Source organism: Ranitomeya imitator, chromosome 1 (genome assembly GCF_032444005.1).
Source record: "Ranitomeya imitator isolate aRanImi1 chromosome 1, aRanImi1.pri, whole genome shotgun sequence".
Classification (NCBI taxonomy): Eukaryota; Metazoa; Chordata; class Amphibia; order Anura; family Dendrobatidae; genus Ranitomeya; species Ranitomeya imitator.
In genome coordinates, this window is record NC_091282.1 from 1,216,365,802 (window position 1) to 1,216,392,365 (window position 26,564).

Here is a 26,564-nt window from a genome sequence, read left to right on the forward strand (position 1 = left end):
ACGGATCCGCCGGGAATAAAGGGAACAGCTCACTACAGGCAGAATACGGATCCCCCGGGAATAAAGGGAACAGCTCACTACAGGCAGAATACGGATCCGCTTCATGAATACGCTCCTTCCATATTACAAGCCTGTTGCAGGAACAGAGCGCGCTCCTAAATGCTCCGCCTTCGATGCCCTGATGAACCAATCAGCGCTGCAGCTCACAATCACGGCCACTCCCCTGACCCTCCCACAACACATTGAACCTGCGAATTCAATCCTCGCGGCCGCGCGTCCACTGACTGCAGACTCACAGTGACGCTAGGGGCGCTGCAGCTGTTATCTGCGCATGCGCACGCACCTGCTTTACGGAATCTCGAAGTGTCTGTGGCTGTCGGGCATCTGCCCTCAGCTGTCATGGCGGATCCGGCGTCACCAGAGCAACCGTTACCGCACCTGTCCGGGCTGTAAAGTGAGGAGAAAAGTGACGCAGGGAAATACCGAGCGGTAAAGCATAGGGATGTGCGGGGGGGGATCTGTAGGGCCTGTACTGTAGAGCGGTGTACCGGGAGTGGGGGACTATAGAGCGGTGTAACCGGGGAGGAGGCGTCTGTAGAGCGGTGTATCGTGAAGGGGGGACAGTAAGAGCTGTACTGGAGGGGGGGCACTGTAGAGCGTTGTACTGTGGGGGACAGTAGGGCGGTACATCGGGGTGTGTGTCTCTAGAGCGTGTATCAGGGGGAAAGGAGGGTTCTGTGGAGCGGTGTACCGAGGGGCGGTGGTTCTGTGGCGCGGTGTACCGAGGGGCGGAGGGTTCTGTGGCGCGGTGTACCGAGGGGCGGAGGGTTCTGTGGTGCGGTGTACCGAGGGACGGTGGTTCTGTGGCGCGGTGTACCGAGGGGCGGTGGTTCTGTGGAGCGGTGTACCGAGGGGCGGTGGTTCTGTGGCGCGGTGTACCGAGGGGCGGTGGTTCTGTGGTGCGGTCTACCGAGGGGCGGTGGTTCTGTGGTGCGGTGTACCGAGGGGCGGTGGGTGCTGTGGCGCGGTGTACCGAGGGGCGGTGGTTCTGTGGCGCGGTGTACCGAGGGGCGGTGGTTCTGTGGCGCGGTGTACCGAGGGGCGGTGGTTCTGTGGCGCGGTGTACCGAGGGGCGGTGGTTCTGTGGCGCGGTGTACCGAGGGGCGGTGGTTCTGTGGTGCGGTGTACCGAGGGGCGGTGGGTGCTGTGGCGCGGTGTACCGAGGGGCGGTGGGTGCTGTGGCGCGGTGTACCGAGGGGCGGTGGTTCTGTGGCGCGGTGTACCGAGGGGCGGTGGTTCTGTGGCGCGGTGTACCGAGGGGCGGTGGTTCTGTGGCGCGGTGTACCGAGGGGCGGAGGGTGCTGTGGCGCGGTGTACCGAGGGGCGGTGGTTCTGTGGCGCTGTGTACCGAGGGGCGGAGGGTTCTGTGGTGCGGTGTACCGAGGGGCGGGGGGTTCTGTGGTGCGGTGTACCGAGGGGCGGTGGTTCTGTGGCGCTGTGTACCGAGGGGCGGAGGGTGCTGTGGCGCGGTGTACCGAGTGGCGGTGGTTCTGTGGCGCGGTGTACCGAGGGGCGGTGGTTCTGTGGCGCGGTGTACCGAGGGGCGGTGGTGCTGTGGCGCGGTGTACCGAGGGGCGGGGGGTTCTGTGGCGCTGTGTACCGAGGGGCAGTGGTTCTGTGGCGCGGTGTACCGAGTGGCGGTGGTTCTGTGGCGCGGTGTACCGAGGGGCGGGGGGTTCTGTGGCGCTGTGTACCGAGGGGCGGGGGGTTCTGTGGCGCGGTGTACCGAGTGGCGGTGGTTCTGTGGCGCGGTGTACCGATGGGAGGGGGGTTCTGTGGCGCGGTGTACCGAGGGGCCGGAGGTTCTGTGGCGCGGTGTACCGAGGGGCGGGGGGTTCTGTGGCGCTGTGTACCGAGGGGCAGTGGTTCTGTGGCGCGGTGTACCGAGTGGCGGTGGTTCTGTGGCGCGGTGTACCGAGGGGCGGGGGGTTCTGTGGCGCTGTGTACCGAGGGGCGGTGGTTCTGTGGCGCTGTGTACCGAGGGGCGGTGGTTCTGTGGCGCTGTTTACCGAGGGGCGGTGGTTCTGTGGCGCGGTGTACCGAGTGGCGGTGGTTCTGTGGCGCGGTGTACCGAGGGCTGTTTTCCGGAGTACTGTGACTGAGGTCTCCTCTCTCTCTCTTCTCCTTCCTGCAGGTCTCGGAGTGATCGGATGTACTGATATTTTGTCTCCGTTGGTCGCTCCAATGTCTGATATTTGTGGTTCCTGCCGTCATCTTCAACCCTCCTGGTGATGACGGTGTGGTGTCCACTGTGTGTTGTGGTGCAATGATCAGCTGTGTGTACAGCACGGGGCAGTGACTGGCTGTGTACGGCGCAGGGCAGTGACTGGCTTTGTGTGCTGTGTACAGCGCGGGGCAGTGACTGGCTGTGCGTGCGGTGTATGGCGCGGGGCAGTGACTGGCTGTGCGTTCGGTGTACGGTGCGGGGCAGTGACTGGCTGTGCGTGCGGTGTACGGCGCGGGGCAGTGACTGGCTGTGTACGGCGTGGGGCAGAGATCGGCTGTGTGTTCGGTGTACGCGCGGGGCAGTGACTGGCTGTGTGTACGGCGTGGGGCAGAGATCGGCTGTGTGTGGTGTTCTTCGCGGGGCAGTGACTGGCTGTGTGCGGTGTACGGTGCGGGGCAGTGACTGGCTGTGTGGTGTTCGCGGGGCAGTGACTGGCTGTGTGGTGTTCGCGGGGCAGTGACTGGCTGTGTGTGGTGTTCTTCGCGAGGCAGTGACTGGCTGTGTGTGGTGTTCGGCGCGGGGCAGTGACTGGCTGTGTGTGGTGTACGGTGTGGGGCAGTGACTGGCTGTGTACGGCGTGGGGCAGAGATCGGCTGTGTGTTTGGTGTACTGCGCGGGGCAGTGACTGGCTGTGTGTGGTGTTCTTCGCGAGGCAGTGACTGGCTGTGTGTGGTGTACGGCGTGGGGCAGTGACTGGCTGTGTGTGGTGTACGGTGTGGGGCAGTGACTGGCTGTGTGTACTGCGCGGGGCAGTGACTGGCTGTGTGGTGTTCTTCGCGGGGCAGTGACTGGCTGTGTGGTGTACGGCGCGGGGCAGTGACTGGCTGTTTGTGGTGTAGGGAGTGGGGCAGTGACTGGCTGTGTGTACGGCGTGGGACAGAGATTGGCTGTGTGTTTTGTGTACTGCGCGGGGCAGTGACTGGCTGTGTGTGGTGTTCTTCGCGAGGCAGTGACTGGCTGTGTGTGGTGTACGGCGTGGGGCAGTGACTGGCTGTGTGTGGTGTACGGTGTGGGGCAGTGACTGGCTGTGTGTACTGCGCGGGGCAGTGACTGGCTGTGTGGTGTTCTTCGCGGGGCAGTGACTGGCTGTGTGGTGTACGGCGCGGGGCAGTGACTGGCTGTGGGGTGTACGGCGCGGGGCAGTGACTGGCTGTGTGGTGTTCTTCGCGGGGCAGTGACTGGCTGTGTGTGGTGTTCTTCGCGGGGCAGTGACTGGCTGTGTGGTGTACGGTGTGGGGCAGTGACTGGCTGTGTGTACTGCGCGGGGCAGTGACTGGCTGTGTGGTGTTCTTCGCGGGGCAGTGACTGGCTGTGTGTGGTGTTCTTCGCGAGGCAGTGACTGGCTGTGTGTGGTGTACGGCGTTGGGCAGTGACTGGCTGTGTGTGGTGTACGGTGTGGGGCAGTGACTGGCTGTGTGTACTGCGCGGGGCAGTGACTGGCTGTGTGGTGTTCTTCGCGGGGCAGTGACTGGCTTTGTGTGGTGTACGGTGTGGGGCAGTGACTGGCTGTGTGTGGTGTACGGTGTAGGGCAGTGACTGGCTGTGTGTGCGGCGTGGGGCAGTGATCGGCCGTGTTTGGTGTAGTGCGCGGGGCAGTGATCGGCCGTGTGTGCAGTACAACACTCACTGTGAACCCTCGTCATGTCCCGGTTGGAGGACGCCACCAGTGTCCTCCTCCGCGTCCCCTTTGTGGTGGCTCTGGACCTCCTCTACCGCACGGACGTGCAGGACTTGATGCTTCTGACCTCTGAGCCCTCCGTTCTCGGAGTGCCCACCCTGCAGGATGTGTACTATTTTGGTGAGTGCGGCTCCGCCATGTTGTCCCCTCGTCACTCGCGGTTTGGACTTTGATGGGCACGTCCTTCTCCCGTGTCGTAGCTCAGGTGATCTCCGTTTTGCTGTTACTCCTCCCCCTTCGCTTTTTGCTCCGCCTCTATCTGTACCTCATGACCGTGCTGCTGCTGTACATGGCGCACCAGATCAGTAGGTGAGTACCTGCAGCACAGCATGGCCGCCGTGATGTCCGTAACTTCGTTTTTGAGGGTTTTCCTATTTCTACCATCAGGGATTTTATCCGGCAGGAGATGGCGGCCGAGAACTCGGTGTACGAGGACCACGTGTCAGTAACGCGCAGCTTCAGTTTGTTCACAGGTGATACAGACTCTGGGGGAAAAATCCATTACAGTGTGACATGGTTGGGAGGTGGGGTTTCCAACGCAGTGGGGGGAGGCGGGGATACACCAAGGTGGGGGGGGGCGGGATCGTTCCGGTGTGACGTGGGGGAAGAGTGATGGCGAGTGGAGACACGGGATCAGTGTGTGCTCTAACCCGAAACCGCATGGACCAGGGTAACACAGTGTGGCCATAATTTATTGTACCACAAAATAGTCAGATAACACGTAGAACAGTCCCAGCAAATATCCAAGATGGTGCACATTAGAGTCTCACCTTCCGCTAACTTGCCGGGATAAGAGCAGCTGTGACTTGAGAGCTTCCAGGGCCGACTACCCCACTTGTGACACAGAGAGGAGGTAACGACAAGCGTGGGAAGATGACAGTCCATTGAGGTACAAGGCCAGGTGACCGGTGAGTCCCAATCCTTGTTTCCCAAATGTATTCATGGGGCTCAGGTGACCGGTAGGTCCAAATCCTGACTACCCCAAACGTGTCCATGGGTTCAGTGATGGTCAATGGAGCAGATCTGAATTCTTTCAGCCGAGGCCGTGGTCCCCTAAGCTGGCATCTTGTAGAATGTCAAATCTGTGTCCCTCGTGATGGAACCATGATGCCCTGGCTGCTGTCCTGTAGAGTGTTCCTGGCTGTGCTGTGGTTTTGTAAAGTCTCTCTTGACTCTTCTTGCAGAACTATAGAAATTCCCTTTATATCCACATCTGTGGCTCAGGTCATCATCCACAGGTTAGAAGGGAGGGGGGATGAGATTGACTCTCATGGTTTGAGTATTTAATCAATCTGCAAACTAAGGGTATTAAAGGGACACTGTCACCTGAATTTGGAGGGAACAATCTTCAGCCGTGGAGGCGGGGTTTTGGGGTTTTTGATTCACCCTTTCCTTACCTGCTGGCTGCATTCTGGCTGCAATATTGGATTGAAGTTCATTCTCTGTCCTCCATAGTACACGCCTGCGCAAGGCAAGATTACCTTGTGCAGGCATGTACTACGGAGGACAGAGAATGAACTTCAATCCAATATTGCAGACAGCATGTAGCCAGTGGGTAAGGAAAGGGTGAATCAAACACCCCAAAACCCCGCCTCCATGGCTGAAGATTGTTCCCTCCAAATTCAGGTGACAGTGTCCCTTTAAACACATCAATTGTTCAATTACCCTATATCCCTGTCCTTCAACCATAGCAGTCTCCAGAATGAACAGTCACACTCAAAGTTCCTTTAAATTGCAAAAATAGTGGCTTTTTATTTTCAATACACCAAAAGTAAGTGGTTCACTGCAGTGGTATAAGGTGAACCACTTCATTTTCGAGACTACATTTTGGTGGTTTAACTCCACGTACAGTCAGCACCACCGAATGAGCAAGAGTGCGCGTCTTTCTCTTCTCTACTTCAACCATAGCAGACAATGAGCTGCAGCAAACAGCAATTCAAAAGTCAATAGCCAGACTCATATGAACAATAGTCTGTATTTCTTGACCGATTAAAGAAAAACACATAAATTCAAAAGTCAACATTCAGATAATAGTCTTGTGACGGAGTGTGTGACAGAGCAGGCAAGGACAGCCGGCCGAAGAACAATCCAACGACTTTTATTGAGATGGGGAAAATGTAGCACCAAACGTAGATTCCTTAGAGTCTGCAAGGTGGCCACACGGGACAAATCCAGGTGTGCCACCCGGTAATCCGACGCCAAGGAATCTGTAACAACAATCTCTAGATTCGGTGCTCAAATCCAGCTGGGTTGTAAGACAACACAATCCCACTTGACAAATGATCTTCCATCTCCATTCATGACACAGGACCTGGCCACAGCTGCAGATCCTTGTCCTTCCCGAGACACAACATCAACTAACTGAACATGTGGCTTATTGTCCTACCACTCTTGGGATCAGCCCTATGGTTGGGCAGAGATACTAATACCCACTTCCATACATAGCTTCAAGGATTCAGAAACCCAGGCTCAGCAGGTTTGTGTATTGGAGATGCCCCCTGCAGAGCGGAACACAGACACACATGACCCCACTCGATGCAGGAGAAGGAACGCTGTTGTAGTCCTGATTACAGTATGGTCCATGGGTGACTCTCTGTTACAAGTCTGTCTCTTGGCCTATTGAAAATAGACATCTGGACAATTCGGATTAAATGCTGTGTCCTCACATACTGCGTCCTGTACGGGGAGGTCAGCGGCACACAGCCTGCAGCCACCTCATTACTGACCTGTGCGTATCATGTATCAGCTGCCGAGATACCTGGAGGAGCTGTCGGCCTACACCTCCTCCCGGCAGCCTTGTTTGCTCCCTATTGTTATTATTATTATAGTTTATTATTATAGCGCTATTTATTCCATGGCGCATCACATGTGGGGAGGAGTATACATAATAAAAAAAACAAGTACAATAATATTAATCCATACAAGTCACGACTGGTACAGGAGGAGAGAGGACCCTGCCCGCGAGGGCTCACAATCGACAAGGGATGGGTGAGGATACAGTAGGTGAGGGTAGAGCTGGTCGTGTAGCGGTTTGGTCGATCGGTGGTTACTGCAGGTTGTAGGCTTGTCGGAAGAGGTGGGTCTTCAGGTTCTTTTTGAAGGTTTCGATGGTAGGCGAGAGTCTGATGTGTTGTGGTAGAGGGTTCCAGAGTAGGGGTGATGAGCGAGAGAAATCTTGTATATGATTGTGGGAAGAGGAGATAAGAGGGGAGTAGAGAAGGAGATCTTGTGAGGATCGGAGGTTGCGTGTAGGTAAGTACCGGGAGACGAGGTCACAGATGTATGGAGGAGACAGGTTGTGGATGGCTTTGTATGTCATGGTTAGGCTTTTGTACTGGAGTCTCTGGGTGATGGGGAGCCAGTGAAGGGATTGACAGAGGGGAGAGGCCGGGGAATAGCGGGGGGACAGGTGGATTAGTCGGGCAGCAGAGTGTAGGATGGATTGGAGGGGTGCAAGAGTGTTCGAGGGGAGGCCACAGAGCAGGAGTTTACAGTAGTGGAGGCAGGAGATGATGAGGGCATGGACTAGGGTTTTTGCAGATTCCTGGTTGAGGAATGTACGGATCCAGGAAATATTTTTGAGTTGAAGTCGGCAGGAGGTGGAAAAGGCTTGGATATGTGGTTTGAAGGAGAGATCAGAGTCAAGGATTACCCCGAGGCAGCGAGCTTGTGGGACTGGGGAGAGTGGGCAGCCATTTAATTTAATGGATAAGTTCGTTGGGGGGATCGCGTGAGATGGGGGAAAGATGATAAATTCTGGATTGTCCATATTAAGTTTTAAGAAATCTAGCGGAGAAGACTGATGAAATAGCGGACAGACGTTGTGGGATTCTGGTTAGTAGGGTGGTGACATTTGGGCCAGAGAGGTAGATCCCTATCTTGACAGTGTGTGATCTGCAGGTCTGGTGATGATGGCGATGCTCTGCTCCCTGCTGATGAGGACGCGCCATGTTTGGCTCTTCTCTGCCCCCCTGCTACCTCTGCTTTCGCAGTTGGCAGGGCTCCCGCTGCAGACTCTGCCACTGCTCGGCACCCTGTCCGTGACCCCTTCCCTGCTGGTGATGATGTACATCGCGCTGACCGGCATCAGCGGAGTCCGGAGCCTCCTGACAGCGGCCTACCAGGAGATGAGTCAGGTGTGGTGAGATAGCGGCATTACCCTCCCCCGGGTGTGTGTTGTGCTGCTAGCTGCGCTCATATCCAGGGGTCACGCTCTCTCCTGCAGGTGACCAACCTTTCCCGGCTGCTGACAGTCGCTGTGTCCCTGTGGTCACAGCTCGCCATCCCGCTGCTGTTCCTCGTCTTCTGGATAGTTATGTTTGTGCTGCACATATTCAGCACCCTGTCCTTTAAGCCGGGGGCCCTGGAGGAGCAAGGGCCCATCTTCATCGTCCTGAACAGGTAATCCTTCTCCTAAGTCTTGCCCTCACCCTCATGTTCCCGTCATTGTTCTTTGAGCAGGTTCCTGTGAGCCACCTGGTATCTTGTCCTGGGACGTCCCTCCCCCCCGTATCTTGTCCTGGGAGCCCCCCAATATTTATATCCCTCTGTACTGCCCCCACAGTGTGGCCGAGTGCTGTGGGACCCCGTACTGTCTGCTCGGCCTCACCTTTACCGTCTCGTACTTGGCGCTGGGAGCGATGAACCTCTGCAAGATGTACCTGCTAGGGTATGTGGCACTGCAGCACGGCAACGTCATGCACCGGTGAGTGTTACTATACCGTGTGCCCGGGGCCGTAACGGGGGTGTTAATCTGTGTCTCTGGACAGGGGAGTAACGGAGGGGGTATTGTTAATCCTCCTGGCACTGCAGACCGGCCTCCTGGATCTCCACGTCCTGCAGCGGACCTTCCTCCTCAGTATCATCCTCTTCATCGTGGTCACCTCCACGCTCCAGTCCATGGTGGAGATCTCTGATCCCATCGTCCTGGCGCTGGCTGCCACCGGTAACAGGTAGGAATACCTGATTGCTGATTTGCAGTGGCCTGTAGTCCTCCTGGTCCCGGCAGTAATGTGTTTTCTGCTCCCCAGGAGTCTATGGCGGCACCTCCGCGGGGTCAGCATGTGCCTCTTTCTCCTCCTCTTCCCCTCATTCATGGCCTACAAAATCTGTCTCTTCTTTGATATGGATTTCTGGCTCCTGATCATGGTGTCCAGCTGCCTCCTCACATCCCTGCAGGTGAGTGCCCACTCGTGCTCTGGGGAGGAGCCACTGAAAAGGTGGGAGTCCGCTGGGGGGTGCGGGGAGGAGTCCGCTGGGGGGGTGCGGGGAGGAGTCCGCTGGGGGGGTGCGGGGAGGAGTCCGCTGGGGGGGTGCGGGGAGGAGTCCGCTGGGGGGGTGCGGGGAGGAGTCCGCTGGGGGGGTGCGGGGAGGAGTCCGCTGGGGGGGTGCGGGGAGGAGTCCGCTGGGGGGGTGCGGGGAGGAGTCCGCTGGGGGGGTGCGGGGAGGAGTCCGCTGGGGGGTGCGGGGAGGAATCCACTGGGGGGGGGGGCGGGGAGGAGTCCGCTGGGGGGGTGCGGGGAGGAATCCGCTGGGGGGTGCGGGGAGGAGTCCGCTGGGGGGGTGCGGGGAGGAATCCGCTGGGGGGTGCGGGGAGGAATCCGCTGGGGGGTGCGGGGAGGAATCCACTGGGGGGGGGGTGCGGGGAGGAGTCCGCTGGGGAGTCGGTGAATGGGAAGACAGAAAGGAAGGCTTCCTTAGGGACAAGTGAAAGCCGCTGAGGTGCATGGTGGGTGGAGCAGGATCTCTGCAGCACTGAGCATTCCAAGAGGGGGTCTCCTATGGGGGTACATGGTGGGTGGAGCAGGATCCCCGCAGCACAGAGTATTTCATCTGTGGCTCACACACAGGTGCTGGGCACGCTCTTCATCTACGTCCTCTTCATGGTGGAGCTGCTGCAGGTCGGCGCGGTGCAGCGGATGGATGAGATCGTGTACGGTGTAAACGCGGTGAGCCGGACGCTGGAGTTCCTGGTGGCGCTGTGCGTGGTGGCATACGGCACGTGGGAGTCCGTGTTCGGTGAGTGGAGCTGGATCGGCGTCTCCGTCATCATCGTCCACTCCTACGTCAATGTCTGGCTGAGGGCACAGTCCGGGTGGAGCAGCTTCCTGCTGCGGAGAGAAGCCGCCAACAAGATCAGCTGTTTATCGCGGGCGTCGGAGGAGCAGCTGAGCGCGCATAACGACCTCTGCGCCATCTGCTTCCAGGTGAGATGCACCAGTCACTGCCAGAGCTAAAATCAGCCCGCAGCCCCCCGCTTTACATCTCCCCCAGGCCGTGCACAGAATAGGCTCAGTGCCCACCTTTGTGTGTCTCCTTCCCCCACAGGACATGTCCGTAGCCGTGCTGACCTCCTGCAACCATTTTTTCCACGCTGACTGTCTTCGGAAGTGGCTGTATGTCCAGGACACCTGCCCGATGTGCCATCACCCCGTGACTTCGCTCTCCAGTCTCCAGCCGCCATCTGTGGGGTCCAGAGACAATGACCTGAGTGTAACAGGAGAGGCTGGACCGGGGGAGGACCGGGGGGCTGGACCGGGGGAGGGGACGGGAGTGGAGGGACCGGTAGAGGAGAGGGCAGAAGGAAAAGGTTTGGGCCTGATTGTGGGAGATGAAGCAGGGTTAATGCCGGGGGCTCCTCATATACAGAGACTGCCGTGACGTCGCTCTCTAGTCTCCAGCCGCCATCTGTGGAGATCCAGAGACAATGATCGGAGTGTAACAGGAGAGGCTTGTGTTATGCCCTGGTCACCTTCAGAGCAGCGCTCAGCCATCTGCTGGTTTCCAGTGAGGTGCTCGACCGCGGTGCAGAGCTGGAGATGAACCTTTGTTGCTTTGTTCCAGGTGTGGACAGTTCACCCGTCCGATAATGGGAGTATGAGCCGTAATATTACGCGGCTGAGCGATGGCGCTACAGTTATCGGCTGCATGTTATTACAGCGCTGGAGCGTTATAGGAGGAGAGGGCGCCGTCCATCTCGTCTGCTGGAAATGTGTCGTCAGCTTCTCTACCTCATAAATGGCTGCCGTCATGTGCCGGCCCGGTGACGGGTCTGTACTGGGACTCTTGTCTTCTCTGAGCTCACCCGCCATTATTTGTACGCTGCCTTCTCCCTGCTGCACTACGGATCATACCGTCCTCGACAGTGCCTGGGACCGCCACCACTTGTCTGGGCTATGGACTGACACGAGAAGGACTCTACCATGATCCCAGGGCTCGTGTTCTACATTCAGCCCAGCGTCCACGGCCCTCGTCCAGTTATTTATACACTGATAAAAGATTTTATTTTACGTCTCTGCAGTCTATGCTGTACCACAAGAGGGCGCCGTGCCTCCACTGTAGGCGGAGGACACATTGCAGTATTATTACGCCGCTTCGCACCAGACGGTTTTGTGTGGCTGATGTTTGTGGTCACAACTTTCACTTGCTGCCGAGAGGTCGACGTGTCCGAGGCTGAAGTCCATTCACACTTTAAAGGTGGACGGCAGTAGATCCTGATATAAACCTTCAGAAACATAACAAGTTCGGATTCTGTCATTTTCTGAAAGTGTTGGCACCCTTGAAACTGTCCCAGAAAATGAAGTATTTCTCCCAGAAAATCACTACGATGCCCCGTGTTTTGTTATATATTCACTTTGTCCAGGATAGTGGTGGTGTGTGATGAGCGGGGGGTCGTGTTTGATGACGGGTGAGCGTGTGTGTAGGTCAGAAAAGCTGCGGAGTGTCATTTTTTTTATTTATTTTTTTCCATTCTGCAATAACTTATTAACATTCCGGGAACCAAGCGGTGCAGAAACCACGAGCAACATCATGATACAAGGTCTTTGATTGGCAGCTGAAGTCGCATGTCCCTGTCCATATAAAATGCGGATATCTTGTTTTTCTGTCGTCATTTTCTTAGTGTCACAGTGCAGAGAAACCGCTCCTACCGCTGCTGAAATTGAACTTAACACTCCACAAGAGTGGCGTGAAACACTTAATGGGAATTTCTTGAGAACGATAGAATACCACCACAAATTGAAATGCCCAAACACACAAATATGTGATACTAGATGGTGGCCCGATTCTAACGCATCGGGTATCCTAGAATATGCATGTCCACGTAGTATATTGCCCAGCCACGTAGTATATTGCCCAGCCACGTAGTATATTGCCCAGTCACGTAGTATATTGCCCAGTTACGTAGTATATTGGCTAGTTACGTAGTATATTGCACAGCCCACGTAGTATATTGCCCAGCCACGTATTATATAGCCCAGCCACGTAGTATATAGCCCAGCCACGTAGTACATTGCCCAGCCACGTAGTACATTGCCCAGCCACGTAGCACATTGCCCAGCCACGTAGCACATTGCCCAGCCACGTAGCATATTGCCCAGCCACGTAGTATATTGCACAGCCCATGTAGTATATTGCCCAGCGACGTAATATATTGCCCAGCCACGTAGTATATTGCCCAGCCACGTAGAATATTGCCCAGCCACGTAGTATATTGCACAGCCCATGTAGTATATTGCCCAGCCACGTAGTATATTGCCCAGTCACGTAGTATATTGCCCAGCCACGTAGAATATTGCCCAGCCACGTAGTATATTGCCCAGCCACGTAGTATATAGCCCAGCCACGTAGTATATTGCCCAGTTACGTAGTATATTGGCTAGTTACGTAGTATATTGCCCAGCCACGTATATTGCACAGCCCACGTAGTATATTACACAGCCCACGTAGTATATTGCCCAGCCACGTAGTATATTGCCCAGTCACGTAGTATATTGCCCAGTCACGTAGTAACATAGTAACATAGTTAGTAAGGCCGAAAAAAGACATTTGTCCATCCAGTTCAGCCTATATTCCATCATAATAAATCCCCAGATCTACGTCCTTCTACAGAACCTAATAATTGTATGATACAATATTGTTCTGCTCCAGGAAGACATCCAGGCCTCTCTTGAACCCCTCGACTGAGTTCGCCATCACCACCTCCTCAGGCAAGCAATTCCAGATTCTCACTGCCCTAACAGTAAAGAATCCTCTTCTATGTTGGTGGAAAAACCTTCTCTCCTCCAGACGCAAAGAATGCCCCCTTGTGCCCGTCACCTTCCTTGGTATAAACAGATCCTCAGCGAGATATTTGTATTTGTCCCCTTATATACTTATACATGGTTATTAGATCGCCCCTCAGTCGTCTTTTTTCTAGACTAAATAATCCTAATTTCGCTAATCTATCTGGGTATTGTAGTTCTCCCATCCCCTTTATTAATTTTGTTGCCCTCCTTTGTACTCTCTCTAGTTCCATTATATCCTTCCTGAGCACTGGTGCCCAAAACTGGACACAGTACTCCATGTGCGGTCTAACTAGGGATTTGTACAGAGGCAGTATAATGCTCTCATCATGTGTATCCAGACCTCTTTTAATGCACCCCATGATCCTGTTTGCCTTGGCAGCTGCTGCCTGGCACTGGCTGCTCCAGGTAAGTTTATCATTAACTAGGATCCCCAAGTCCTTCTCCCTGTCAGATTTACCCAGTGGTTTCCCGTTCAGTGTGTAATGGTGATATTGATTCCTTCTTCCCATGTGTATAACCTTACATTTATCATTGTTAAACCTCATCTGCCACCTTTCAGCCCAAGTTTCCAACTTATCCAGATCCATCTGTAGCAGAATACTATCTTCTCTTGTATTAACTGCTTTACATAGTTTTGTATCATCTGCAAATATCGATATTTTACTGTGTAAACCTTCTACCAGATCATTAATGAATATGTTGAAGAGAACAGGTCCCAATACTGACCCCTGCGGTACCCCACTGGTCACAGCGACCCAGTTAGAGACTATACCATTTATAACCACCCTCTGCTTTCTATCACTAAGCCAGTTACTAACCCATTTACACACATTTTCCCCCAGACCAAGCATTCTCATTTTGTGTAGCAACCTCTTGTGCGGCACGGTATCAAACGCTTTGGAAAAATCGAGATATACCACGTCCAATGACTCACCGTGGTCCAGCCTATAGCTTACCTCTTCATAAAAACTGATTAGATTGGTTTGACAGGAGCGATTTCTCATAAACCCATGCTGATATGGAGTTAAACAGTTATTCTCATTGAGATAATCCAGAATAACATCCCTCAGAAACCCTTCAAATATTTTACCAACAATAGAGGTTAGACTTACTGGCCTATAATTTCCAGGTTCACTTTTAGAGCCCTTTTTGAATATTGGCACCACATTTGCTATGCGCCAGTCCTGCGGAACAGACCCTGTCGCTATAGAGTCACTAAAAATAAGAAATAATGGTTTATCTATTACATTACTTAGTTCTCTTAGTACTCGTGGGTGTATGCCATCCGGACCCGGAGATTTATCTATTTTAATCTTATTTAGCCGGTTTCGCACCTCTTCTTGGGTTAGATTGGTGACCCTTAATATAGGGTTTTCATTGTTTCTTGGGATTTCACCTAGCATTTCATTTTCCACCGTGAATACCGTGGAGAAGAAGGTGTTTAATATGTTAGCTTTTTCCTCGTCATCTACAACCATTCTTTCCTCACTATTTTTTAAGGGGCCTACATTTTCAGTTTTTATTCTTTTACTATTGATATAGTTGAAGAACAGTTTGGGATTAGTTTTACTCTCCTTAGCAATGTGCTTCTCTGTTTCCTTTTTGGCAGCTTTAATTAGTTTTTTAGATAAAGTATTTTTCTCCCTATAGTTTTTTAGAGCTTCAATGGTGCCATCCTGCTTTAGTAGTGCAAATGCTTTCTTTTTACTGTTAATTGCCTGTCTTACTTCTTTGTTTAGCCACATTGGGTTTTTCCTATTTCTAGTCCTTTTATTCCCACAAGGTATAAACCGCTTACACTGCCTATTTAGGATGTTCTTAAACATTTCCCATTTATTATCTGTATTCTTATTTCTGAGGATATTGTCCCAGTCTACCAGATTAAAGGCATCTCTAAGCTGGTCAAACTTTGCCTTCCTAAAGTTCAGTGTTTTTGTGACTCCCTGACAAGTCCCCCTAGTGAAAGACAGGTGAAACTGCACAATATTGTGGTCGCTATTTCCTAAATGCCCGACCACCTGCAGATTTGTTATTCTGTCAGGTCTATTAGATAGTATTAGGTCTAAAAGTGCTGCTCCTCTGGTTGGATTCTGCACCAATTGTGAAAGATAATTTTTCTTGGTTATTAGCAGAAACCTGTTGCCTTTATGGGTTTCACAGGTTTCTGTTTCCCAGTTAATATCCGGGTAGTTAAAGTCCCCCATAACCAGGACCTCATTATGGGTTGCAGCTTCATCTATCTGCTTTAGAAGTAGACTTTCCATGCTTTCTGTTATATTTGGGGGTTTGTAACAGACCCCAATGAGAATTTTGTTACCATTTTTCCCTCCATGAATTTCAACCCATATGGACTCGACATCCTCATTCCCTTCGCTAATATCCTCCCTTAAAGTGGACTTTAGACAAGACTTTACATAGAGACAAACCCCTCCTCCTCTCCGATTTTTACGATCCTTTCTAAACAGACTGTAACCCTGTAAGTTAACTGCCCAGTCATAGCTTTCATCTAACCATGTCTCGGTTATTCCCACTATGTCAAAGTTACCTGTAGATATTTCTGCTTCTAGTTCTTCCATCTTGTTTGTCAGGCTTCTGGCGTTTGCGAGCATGCAGTTTAGAGGATTTTGTTTTGTTCCAATCTCCTCGCTGTGGATTGTTTTAGAAATGTTCTTACCTCCCTTCTGAGTATGTTTTCCTGGGTCGTCTTTGTTCGAGTCTAATGTTTTTCTTCCCGTCCCCTCTTCTTCTAGTTTAACGCCCTCCTGATGAGTGTAGCGAGCCCAGCCACGTAGTACATTACCCAGCCACGTAGTATATTTCCCAGCCACGTAGAATATTGCCCAGCCACGTAGTATATTGCCCAGCCACGTAGTATATTTCCCAGCCACGTAGTATATTGCCACGTCGTACATTGCCCAGCCACGTAGTACATTGCCCAGCCACGTAGTATATTGCCCAGCCCACGTAGTATATTGCCCAGTCACGTAGTATATTGCCCAGCTACGTAGTATATTGCCTAGTCACGTAGTATATTGCCCAGTCACATAGTATATTGCCCAGCCACGTAGTATATTGCCTAGTCACGTAGTATATTGCCCAGCCACGTAGTATATTGCCCAGCCACGTATTGCCCAGCCCACGTAGTATATTGCCCAGCCACGTAGTATATTGCCCAGCCCACGTAGTATATTGTCCAGTCACGTAGTATATTGCCCAGCTGCGTAGTATATTGCCCAGCTACGTAGTATATTGCCCAGCCAGGTTTGTCACAGGTGAAAAAATAAAAACTAAACATATACTCACCTTTCCGAAGGCCCGTTGTAGTCCACGGCAGCTTGCGGTCCCAGGGTTGCTATTAGCGCAGGACCTGTGATGACATTGCGGTCACATGACCGTAACGTCATGGCAGGTCCTTGTGCCATACCATCTTTGCCACCGAAAACTGCAGCGGAAGATGGCGGCCGGCGCGAGCGACTACGGAGGGTGAGTATAGCAGGTTTGTTTTTTTTTAAATTATTTTTAACATTACTTTTTTACTATTGAGGCAGCATAGGCAGCATCAATAGTAAAAGGTTGGGGACACACAGGGTTAATAGCGGCGGTAACGGAGTGCGTTAGCCGCGGCATAACGCGGTCCGTTACCGCCGGCATTAGCCCTGTGTTAGCGGTGACCGGAGGGGAGTATGCAGGCGACAGGCACTGACTGCGGGGAGTAAGGAGCTGCCATTTTCTTCCGGACTGTGGCCGTCGCTGATTGGTCTCCGCAGCCATGACAGGCAGCTGGCGAGACCAATCAGCGAACGAATAACCGTGACAGACAGAAGGACAGACGGAAGTGACCCTTAGACAATTATATAGTAGATAAAAGTAATTAAATCTTTATTATGCAAAGTATAAAAACATTAGATAAAAAAGCAGATACAGAAGAGGAAAATTTCAACAAAGACAAGTGTGGTAATCAAGCTGTTATACGGAAATATAAATAGATAGAATACATACCTTAATCAAACACCATGATATTAACAGCAGTTGCATATTTCATTGCATAATTCATTAAGTGCAAGTACTGTGGTTTCATCTAGTGGTTGTGTGCAAAAAAGCTTGAGGTAGGTATAGTAAGAACTGCTGTTCCCAAAAATAAATATATATAGAAATAACAGTGTGTGACATTTGCTGATTTGTGAAAAATGTATGCACAACATAATTATTAGTGTAATTTATGTCTCAAAATGCCTCAAGATGTTAGAGAAAGTCAGCCAATGTAGTACACCAGTTAAAAAGATGTGGGGACACAGAGCAAGTAACCTAAGAATCAAAGGAAAAGATAATCAGGCAAGAACAAGTGTATGCTAGTGCTATGCCATACCAAGCCAAGGTTTAGAATATCCAGCACAGATCATGGAAGTGATCCTGATGAGACTCGGGCGCACACGGACTGTACTGTGGTGTCAGGGAAGGAAGAGGAGAAGGGTGACTCTCAGGGTTAGGAGTCTGAGAACAGAGAGGATGATGAGGTTGTAGATTCCACTTGGTGTGAACCCAGAGGTACGAAGCTGAGTAGCTCAGATGAGGAGGAGCGATACAACCAAGACAAGCACTGCATTCTCCTCGAAATCTCTGGCTGTGGCCGCCACGAGTCAGGAGACTGCAGTTTGCGGTGGCAGAAAGGGTTTTCTAGCCTGGGCCTTTTTTGAGACTGCAAAGGATGATCTGCCAAATTTGCAAAAAAAAAACTCAGTAGAGGCAACTAACGGGCCTCACCAACCACCAGCCGTCCCATCAACCACATCTGCTTCCTCCGTTACTGTGCCAAATGCTCTCACACAGGTCTCGCTGCAGAAACTCCACTTTTTTATCCCTTACAGTCGGGGTGAGTGAGAGCCTATCAGCTGTGAAGGAAGTGAACAGAACTGCTGTTTTTGTGTCACTTAGCACAGCACATCTTTCTCAATCCATTATGTAATCTCCGCCTGCACCTTTCTCGCAGTCAAGCAGTTTGTCCTATTCACCCTACTCCACCCTCTCAGCACTGCAGCCAGCCCTCAGTCCCATAGTTGTGGTCATGTAAAAGATTGTTTCCTCCTACACGTCAAAGCTAAGAGCTTGAACGTTGAAAGTTGATGGTCGTGGCAGTCCCCAGTACTAGATGCCCAGTCACCATTACTTCTCTAAGAAAACTGCCTGCGCTACACCAGCATGGCAAAACACTGAAGATAGAGGGCACCATCGACAATAAGACTTTATGTGCTCAACCTGCAGCATGTCAAATATTGAGACAGTACAAAACAGCAAAGAAGACATGCACATACGCAGGGATCACCAAGAAAGATTAACAAGTTTTATTAATACCAAAGTCATTTAAACCACATACCGCAGTGACACTACTCTGCCCCTGATGAAGTCACTAATGTGACGATACGCGTTGGGTGGGTGATCTGGGAGCGGATTCCTGATCCTTCATCTTATTTCTCTTCAGCCAAATGCACGATGTGAGCATGACCATTAGGTGTATATTGTATAAATTCTATCCTTTTGAAAAATATCTGGCTCATTTACCATTTGGAAATTACTATTGCTAAGATGTTTTCTATTTTTGGAGCATTAATTATTCCATGTGCATTTAGGGCATTTATTTGTGTCTTCATAGGCTGCTATAGAGACTGCATTTTGCACTTTCTATATCTATATTGGGTACCAATCTGTTATAATAGGATTGCTATTTTTTCTTGTACAGTATAAACTGAATTTAACTGACAATATACTGCGTACAATATTGCCTGTGATGTAACTTGATGATGGACTGGACCCATGCTCCCTACTCTGTGTTCCCCTGACCCCTTTTTTTGGGTATATTCTGTGATTTCTGGTTTTAAATGTTTTTAAAATTTTGTGCGGTATGTGGTTTAAATGACTTTGGTGTTAATAAAATTTGTTAATCTTTCTTGGTGATCCCTGCGTATGTGCATGTCTTCTTTGCTTTTTTGTACCGCTACACCAGCATGGCGCAGACAACATCACCCGTTCTTTGACTAAATCTCTGCCAGGGTGCATTCACCACAGACACTTGGGCGAGTAAGCACGGCCAAGGGCGTTACATCTTGCTGACTGTGCACTTGGGTGGCTGTGGCGGCAGGCGGTCAAGGAGCTGCTCCACAAGTCTTGGAATCCCCAAGGCTTATGGGACAAACCTCTGTTTCTAACACTTCCTCTGCTGCTTCTGGCTCATCCAGCTCCTCTGAGGCCTCCATCTGTACCCTCAACTTCTCCCTTAATGAGATTTGTCCCAACAATGCAGATAGAATCCCCACCACCTCCGTACTGCACAGCCAGTGCTCACCGCAATCAGGCAGTGTCTGAATTAATATGCCTTGGAGATCGCAGTCACACAGTTGAAGAGCTGTGGACAGCTATTCAAGCTGAGCAATGGCTGTCTCCACTGAATATGGAGCCAGGGAAGGCCGCGTGCGATAATGGTGCGAACCTGGTGGCAGCTCTACGCCGGGGCCACCTCAAACATGTGCTTTGTGTGGCTGACTTCCTTAACCTGGTGGTACAGCAATTTCTCTGACACTATCCTGGCCCAGATACGCTGCTACAGAAAGTACAGTCCCTGTGTGCTCACTTATGACAATTGCACCCCACTGGTAATGGACTTGCATCGCTACAGTGGTCTTTCAGCCTACTGGTGAAACGTTTGATTTATGATGTAACGACATGGTGAAATTCCATTCACATGTTTCAACGGCTGTGGCAGCATCGACGCACCCTGGTGCTGTATGTCATAGTAACATAGTTAGTAATGCCGAAAAAAGACATTTGTCCATCCATTTCAGCCTATATTCCATCATAATAAATCCCCAGATCTACGTCCTTCTACAGAACCTAATAATTGTATGATACAATATTGTTGGAAAATGCGAATGAAAATTAGTCACAAACCGAACTATATCTTGGTCATTATTATCCCTTGTTCCATATAATAGATAACTTCTAGACGTATGCCTGGCTCTATTAAAGGCCTTCTTAATTTGCCGGTTGCTATAGCCTCATTCAATCAGCCAATGTTTGAGGTCTACGGCCTGTATCATAAAGTCATTATCTGTAGAGCATAGATTGGTGGGGACCGACTGGATCATATCGCCGGGATGGGAGGAAGTAGCGTGCAGGAGTGTTTTCATAGAGGTGGGCTTGCGGAAGATGTTTGTTTGTATTTCCCCCTGGCTGTCCCGTTTACCACATCAAGGAATTCTATATTTTCTTCATCACATTTATAGGTCAAAAGAATATTACGGTCATTGGTGTTTAAAGACAACATAAATTCTTGAAGTTGTTTCCTTGATCCCTGCCAGATCAGCAATATGTCGTCAATGTACCGCACCCATGAAAGGACGCGGCTACTTGATGACGGCTGATCCGGCAGGGTGAGGTCCCTCTCCCACAGCCCTAGGAACAGGTTAGCATAGGCAGGGGCAAAGGATGCCCCCATAGCTGTTCCCTGGAGCTGCAGGAAGAAGGACCCCTTGAAAACAAAGAAATTATGAGTTAAAGTAAACCTAAGTAACTCAAGCACCAAATCCCTAATTAGAAGTCTCCAAATAGAATTCCACTGCTCTCAAACCGTCGTCATGTCTTATGCTGGTGTAGAGTGATTCAATGTCTGCAGTAACAAACATTGTATCCACATCCAAGCAAAGGCCATCAACATATCGCCAGTATCTTTGAGGAACGACGGCAGTTCTTCCACGAGGGGCTGTAATTTTGAGTCTATCCAACGGTTTACATTTTCTAAAAAATAACCCCTACCAGATATAATGGGGTGACCAGAAGGCGTCTGCTCGTCCTTATGGATCTTGGGTAATAAAAGGTGGGGACTGTGGGTTCCACCACCAAAAGGGCAGCGGCCACTTCCTTGGTAATTGTCCCTACCTCCTTCGCATTATGGACAATAGTCCGTAGCTGTGTCAAGTAGGCGGACAAGGGGTTAAATGTTAATCTCTTGTAACAAGTGGAGTTATTCAATTGGCGGAAGGCCTCCTTCTCATAGAGAACCTTAGGCCATACCACAATGTTACCCCCCTTGTCCGCCGGCTTGAATACCACATCAGGTATCTCTTGAAGGACACGCAGACGCCTCCGCTCTTTTGATAGATTATCCAAATGTATATACCGTGGAATCTCCAAAAACTCTTTTGTCACAATTTGTACGAATAAATCAACATTTGGGCATGAGGACAAAGAAGGGAACTTCTTAGATTTAGGGCGGATACTAGGGGGTACCTTACCTCCCTCTGGGTTGTCATATTCAACCACCAGCTCTTCCAGGGCGCGTAGCGCTATCTGTTCTTCCTCTGTGGGAAATAATTCAGTTTCCCATCAAAGAAATGCTTTTTAAAGATTAATGAGCGTGCGAACAAATTAAGATCCTTTACGGCGGCAAAGGCGTCAAATGGCGCAGCTGGAGAAAACGATAAACTTATGCTAGTATGCTAGTTCTAACCTTTAGGGTTAGAAATCGCATAACTCCCAAATGTCCCAGATCCAGTGGGACAGTCCCGATTTTGAGATGCTGTTCCGGCCGAGATCTTACTTTCCCGCACTATAAGAGGGGACTCTCATTATCCACAGTCATACCCTCTATATCAGTGATGGCGAACCTTTGGCACGCGTACCAGAGAGGGCATGCAGAGCTCTCTCTGCCGGTATGCGGCATCGCCTCAGACCAAATGTACAGCCGCTTTAAACTGCTAGTGCGATCGCTAGCTGTGTCAGATCGGAGCAGATATTTCTCCTCACTCCAACACTGACTGGCACAGGAGACACGGAGAGGTCTTTATCAGTACTGTACCAGAGCTGCAGCGACGTGAGCAGTCAGCGGTGCGGCTGGATGACATCATTCAGGTCCGTGGGAGAGGAAGCTGCCAGCTGCTGTGAAGGAGCGCAGTGAGAGGTGTGTGTATGTGTGTGGTGATGGAGAAGGCATTGATGGGGGTGGGGGAGAAGGCAATGATGGGGGTGTGAGGGCAATGATGGGGGTGGGGTAACTGTGTAGCCATTATACTGTACGCAGCATCATGTGGGGCAATTATACTGTACGCAGCATCATGTGGGGCCATTATACTGACGCAGCATAATGTGGGGCCGTTATACTGACGCAGCATAATGTGGGGCCGTTATACTGTATGCAGCATCATGCGGGGCCATTATACTGACGCAGCATCATGTGGGGCCGTTATACTGTATGCAGCATCATGTGGGGTCATGATATAGTATGGAGCATCATGTGGAGCCATTATACTGTATGCAGCATCATGTAGGGCCATTATACTGTATGCAGCATCATGCGGGGCCATTATACTGACACAGCATCATGTGGGGCCGTTATACTGTATGCAGCATCATGCGGGGCCATTATGCTGACGCAGCATCATGTGGGGCTGTTATACTGTATGCAGCATCATGTGGAGTCATTATATAGTATGGAGCATCATGTGGAGCCATTATACAGTATGCAGCATCATGGGCCATTATACAGTATGGAGCATCATGTGAGGCCATTATGCTGTATGCATCATCATGTGGGGCAGTTATACAGTATGGAGCATCATGTGGAGCCATTATACAGTATGGAGCATCATGTGGAGCCATTATACTGTACGCAGCATCATGTGGGGCCATTATACAGTATGGAGCATCATGTGGAGCCATTATACTGTACGCAGCATCATGTGTGGCCATTATACAGCATGCAGCATCATGGGCCATTATACAGTATGGAGCATCATGTGAGGCCATTATAGTGTACGCAGCATCATGTGGGGCCATTATACATTATGTAGCACAATGTGGCCATTATACAGTATTTGAGAATCATGTGGGGCCATTATGCAGTATGGAGCACTGTGTGACCATATTGTTTTCTGTTTGTAATTATTGTTTATGAAAGAGTGTGATCAGCAGTGCTAAATGGGTGTAGTTAGGACGTTGATATGGGTGTGACTAATTGTGAAATGGGTGTGATCAGGGGCGTGGCCTAACATTTCTCCCTAAGCGCTAGGCGCGCAGCAAACTTTATCTCTCTTTGCCTTCTTTAAAAGTTGGGAGGTATGAAAATAGTGCTGACTACTGGGTTGCCACTCTGTTAGATACACAGTGCAAGAGTAAATTTTGCCAGGTGCTTCCCCCCCTGAAAAGGGATGTGCGCATGCTGAAGTATGAAAACACACTTCTAGACAATCTTGAGTGGTTTTCTCTAAGACAGCAGTAAGGTACACAGTGTGCACCCCAGTTCTAGATGTTCAACCCCAAGAACGTCAAGGTGTCATTGCAAAAACGTTAGCAGCAGCAGCGTAAGGGGCAAATGCAATTTCTGTGAGTCATTTTACACAGTTTTGAGACCAGCCCATACAGCAGCAGAACAGAGTACAAGTCTAACAAGTTGTGAACGACTGGAGAAGATGGTGCAGGAGTAGCTGGAGCTCAAAATTGATGCCATCAGGGGGGTTTAGACCCTTTTGCATTTTGTTCTTCAAAAATGAATGAGTGGCCTGAGCTCGCCTGTTACCCCTTGGAGGTATTGTCATGCCCGCCTGTCAGCGTTCTCTCAGGACGTTTTCAGCACTGCTGGTGTTGTCCTGTCGTATAAGTGCATCCGGCTATCCCCTGACAGTGTAGACCGCCTAACTTTCATCAAAATAAACAAGTCCTGGATCTCTGATTACTTTTGCACCCCAGTCGCAGATTGGGCAGACTAGGTGCCAGACTTAGTGTCATATATTGATCTCGCGTTATTGTAGTCTGTGCCATCTTTGTGGTGCCTGCTGTTGCTACTGCTGATATTACAAACATTTTTTTGAAATGTGGAGACTCCAGGTTGGGTCTCCATCTCGTGGGTTGCCTGTGTGAGTAGGGCTCCCAGACAGGAGGCCTGCATTCACTTTCACTCAACTATCTGTGTTACTTTGCTTACATTTTCTACCAATAGTACTGTATGAAACTGATGATTGCGCCATCTGAGTGTGAGCTTTCAGGGCTCCCAGATGAGAATGTTTACATCGGTCCATCACCCACCTCGTCCTAATTGAAACTTACGTTCCAAGCTGTAAATGCTGGCCCAGACCCTCATACCTCTTGCATGGCCCATGGCTGACTGCTGCCTTGCCATTTGCAAATTACTAAAATTTCTGCAATTTGTGGGTCAATTGATGCCACTTTTCATGGTGTCTGCCCATAATTTTATCTGTTTGTGAAGCTTTTTGTCACCCCTGAAGGTGTTGTACAATAGTTTGGTTTGGCTTCCCATTTAATTTAATGGTGTTCGGGTACATTTATCTAACTATTTAGCGTACATCGGGATATTCAGCGAACCGAACCTTGGAAGGTTCGCTTATCTTGACTTGTAACCTTGAGACTGTTTATTGTTCAACAGTTTTGGTTCTCGCGTCCTCAGACAGTTCTCTTCTCCTCTTTCTGTTCTCCATGCTTATTGGTGCACACACAGACACACAATGCAAAGACTGATGCCCCTTCTCCCCTTTTTATTTGGTTATAGGTGTGATTTTCACATTGCCCACACCTGTTACTTGCCACAGGTGAGTCTGAACGAGCATCACATGCTAGAAACAAAGTTGTTTACACACAGTTGCAGAAAGATGCCAACAATTTTGTCCAGTTCATTTTTTTTTTTTTTTTGTGAAATTGTGTAATTTCCCTTTTTTCCTCTTATTTTTTTTCTGTTTCAACACACACAAAGGAAATAAACGTGTATAATAAAACATGGGGAATTGTAATAATGTTCTGGAAGAAAAGCTTCATTTTCGGGAATAGCTTTAAGGGTGCCAACACTTTCAGTCATGACTGTGCGTAATGAGAACGGTCATCTGTACATAAAGCACAGGATGGCGGTGTAACATCATATATAGTTATTATTATTATTATACATTTTTATAGCGCCATTTATTCCATGGCGCTTTACATGTGAATACGGGGCAATATAGTTGTGTCAGTCCCTGTACCCTGTTCTTTTCTTGCTTTAAATTTGGATGAGACTTTACTTTCCTTCAAAATCAGATGTCCAGCCGTGCCACCAGCTCAGAACTGGCAGTAACCAGTGGGTCCAGCTCCATCATCTACTGTAAGTTTGACCAGGACTGGTCTAGGAAGAATTCAGGCCAAAAACTTTCTACGTGGAACAACCAAGAAAGTCAACTCTCCGTGAAAAGATATCAACTGGGGACAGAAAAATGGCAGCAGATCTCTATCCTGAGGACGACAATGGGAAAAATGTGGCTGTAACAGAAGATTGTTCCTGGATGGCCGTAGAGCGGCGCAATGATGAGGGTCCACACATAGTATCCATCACGTAATCCCATCAGGAGGCATCTGATTGGCTCAAAATTTATTCTTGCCGGATGTTGGGGGTTGTCAGGCTACAATGCCATTAATAATGAGGGGTCCTGGGAGTGATGATCCGGAGTCCTGATCTCACATCATCCTGTCTGGGATCACATGAAGAGACGGAAGGATCTGCACAAGGCTCATCCACAGCAGATCTGGGGGAAGTTCTCCAAGATGTTTGGCACAACCTCCTGCCGAGATCCTTCATAACCTGTGTACAAGGCGGTCACCAGATACGGATAATGGAGGCAATGGACGGTCTCCAGGTACTGACAACGTAGGCAATGGGCAGTTACCAGATACTGGTGATAGACAATTACCATGTACTGATGATGGAGGCAATGGACGGTCACCAGGTACTGATGATGGAGGCAATGGATAGAGTTGAGCGACCTTGACCTTTTTAGAGTCGAGCCGGGTTTTGCGAAACCCGACTATGTCCAAAGTCGGGTCGAGTGAAATCGGCCGATTATGACGTAAAGTCGGGATCGACCGAAACACGAAACCCAATGCAAGTCAATGGGGCAGCATAGTCGGCAGTGAGTGGGGGCCAGGAAAACACCTAGAGTGCCCATTTTAATGTCAAAACCATCCATTCTTCTTAATGAAGCTTGTCAAGCGTAATTTACCTTATAATAATTGGAAGGCATTTGAAATTGGGGGTCATTTGGCTAAAGTTGTGGGGGGTAGGGCTGGTTCAAGTAATTAGTGGGCCCAGGAAATCTGGACCACGTCACGGCAGTGGAGCAGGGAGAGGTAAGTATTTCAACTTTGCAAGTGCTGTGAACCTGAGCAAGCAGGGGGGGCCCACTCGTTGGCATTGGCACTGGCACAGGGCCCCTCAAAGTACAGCGGTGTGTTTGCACGGCGGGGGCGCCTCCCACCGGCAGCAACACTTTTGCGTACTATGAGAGGCCCTGTGCCAGTGACGTCGCCAACTAGTATTCCTCCCCCCACCTGATGAAGGAACCTGCACTTTCATCTGCACCTTCCTCTTTGTCCCCGTGTAAGGTGGTATGGTATGCGGGAAGAGCAACCTGACTTTCAGCAGGGTCACAATGTTGTTGTGTAGCGTGCACGGGGAATGTTGCGTTATGGGTCAATGTACCAGCAGACTCATCTATCACTGGCTGGGCAATGG

The 26,564-nt window shown here is 50.4% G+C and overlaps 1 protein-coding gene across 6 annotated transcripts; it reads left to right on the top strand.

The window, feature by feature from the left end:
- Positions 1-333: 333 nt before the first annotated feature.
- On the top strand, positions 334-11,566 carry LOC138657318 (RING finger protein 145-like). Of its 6 annotated transcripts, none has more exons than XM_069745032.1 (11): positions 334-454; positions 2,195-4,085; positions 4,166-4,274; positions 4,353-4,438; positions 7,866-8,101; positions 8,191-8,366; positions 8,530-8,670; positions 8,735-8,917; positions 8,996-9,143; positions 9,815-10,171; positions 10,293-11,566. In XM_069745032.1, exons 2-11 carry the CDS (start codon positions 3,929-3,931, stop codon positions 10,623-10,625), a joined length of 1,926 nt encoding a protein of 641 aa, XP_069601133.1. In that variant the 5' UTR covers positions 334-454; positions 2,195-3,928; the 3' UTR covers positions 10,626-11,566. The 6 variants fall into 6 exon arrangements, with proteins under 6 accessions (XP_069601133.1, XP_069601135.1, XP_069601132.1 ...); XM_069745034.1 differs by having other exon boundaries at positions 8,530-8,634; XM_069745031.1 differs by having other exon boundaries at positions 345-489.
- Positions 11,567-26,564: the final 14,998 nt, after the last annotated feature.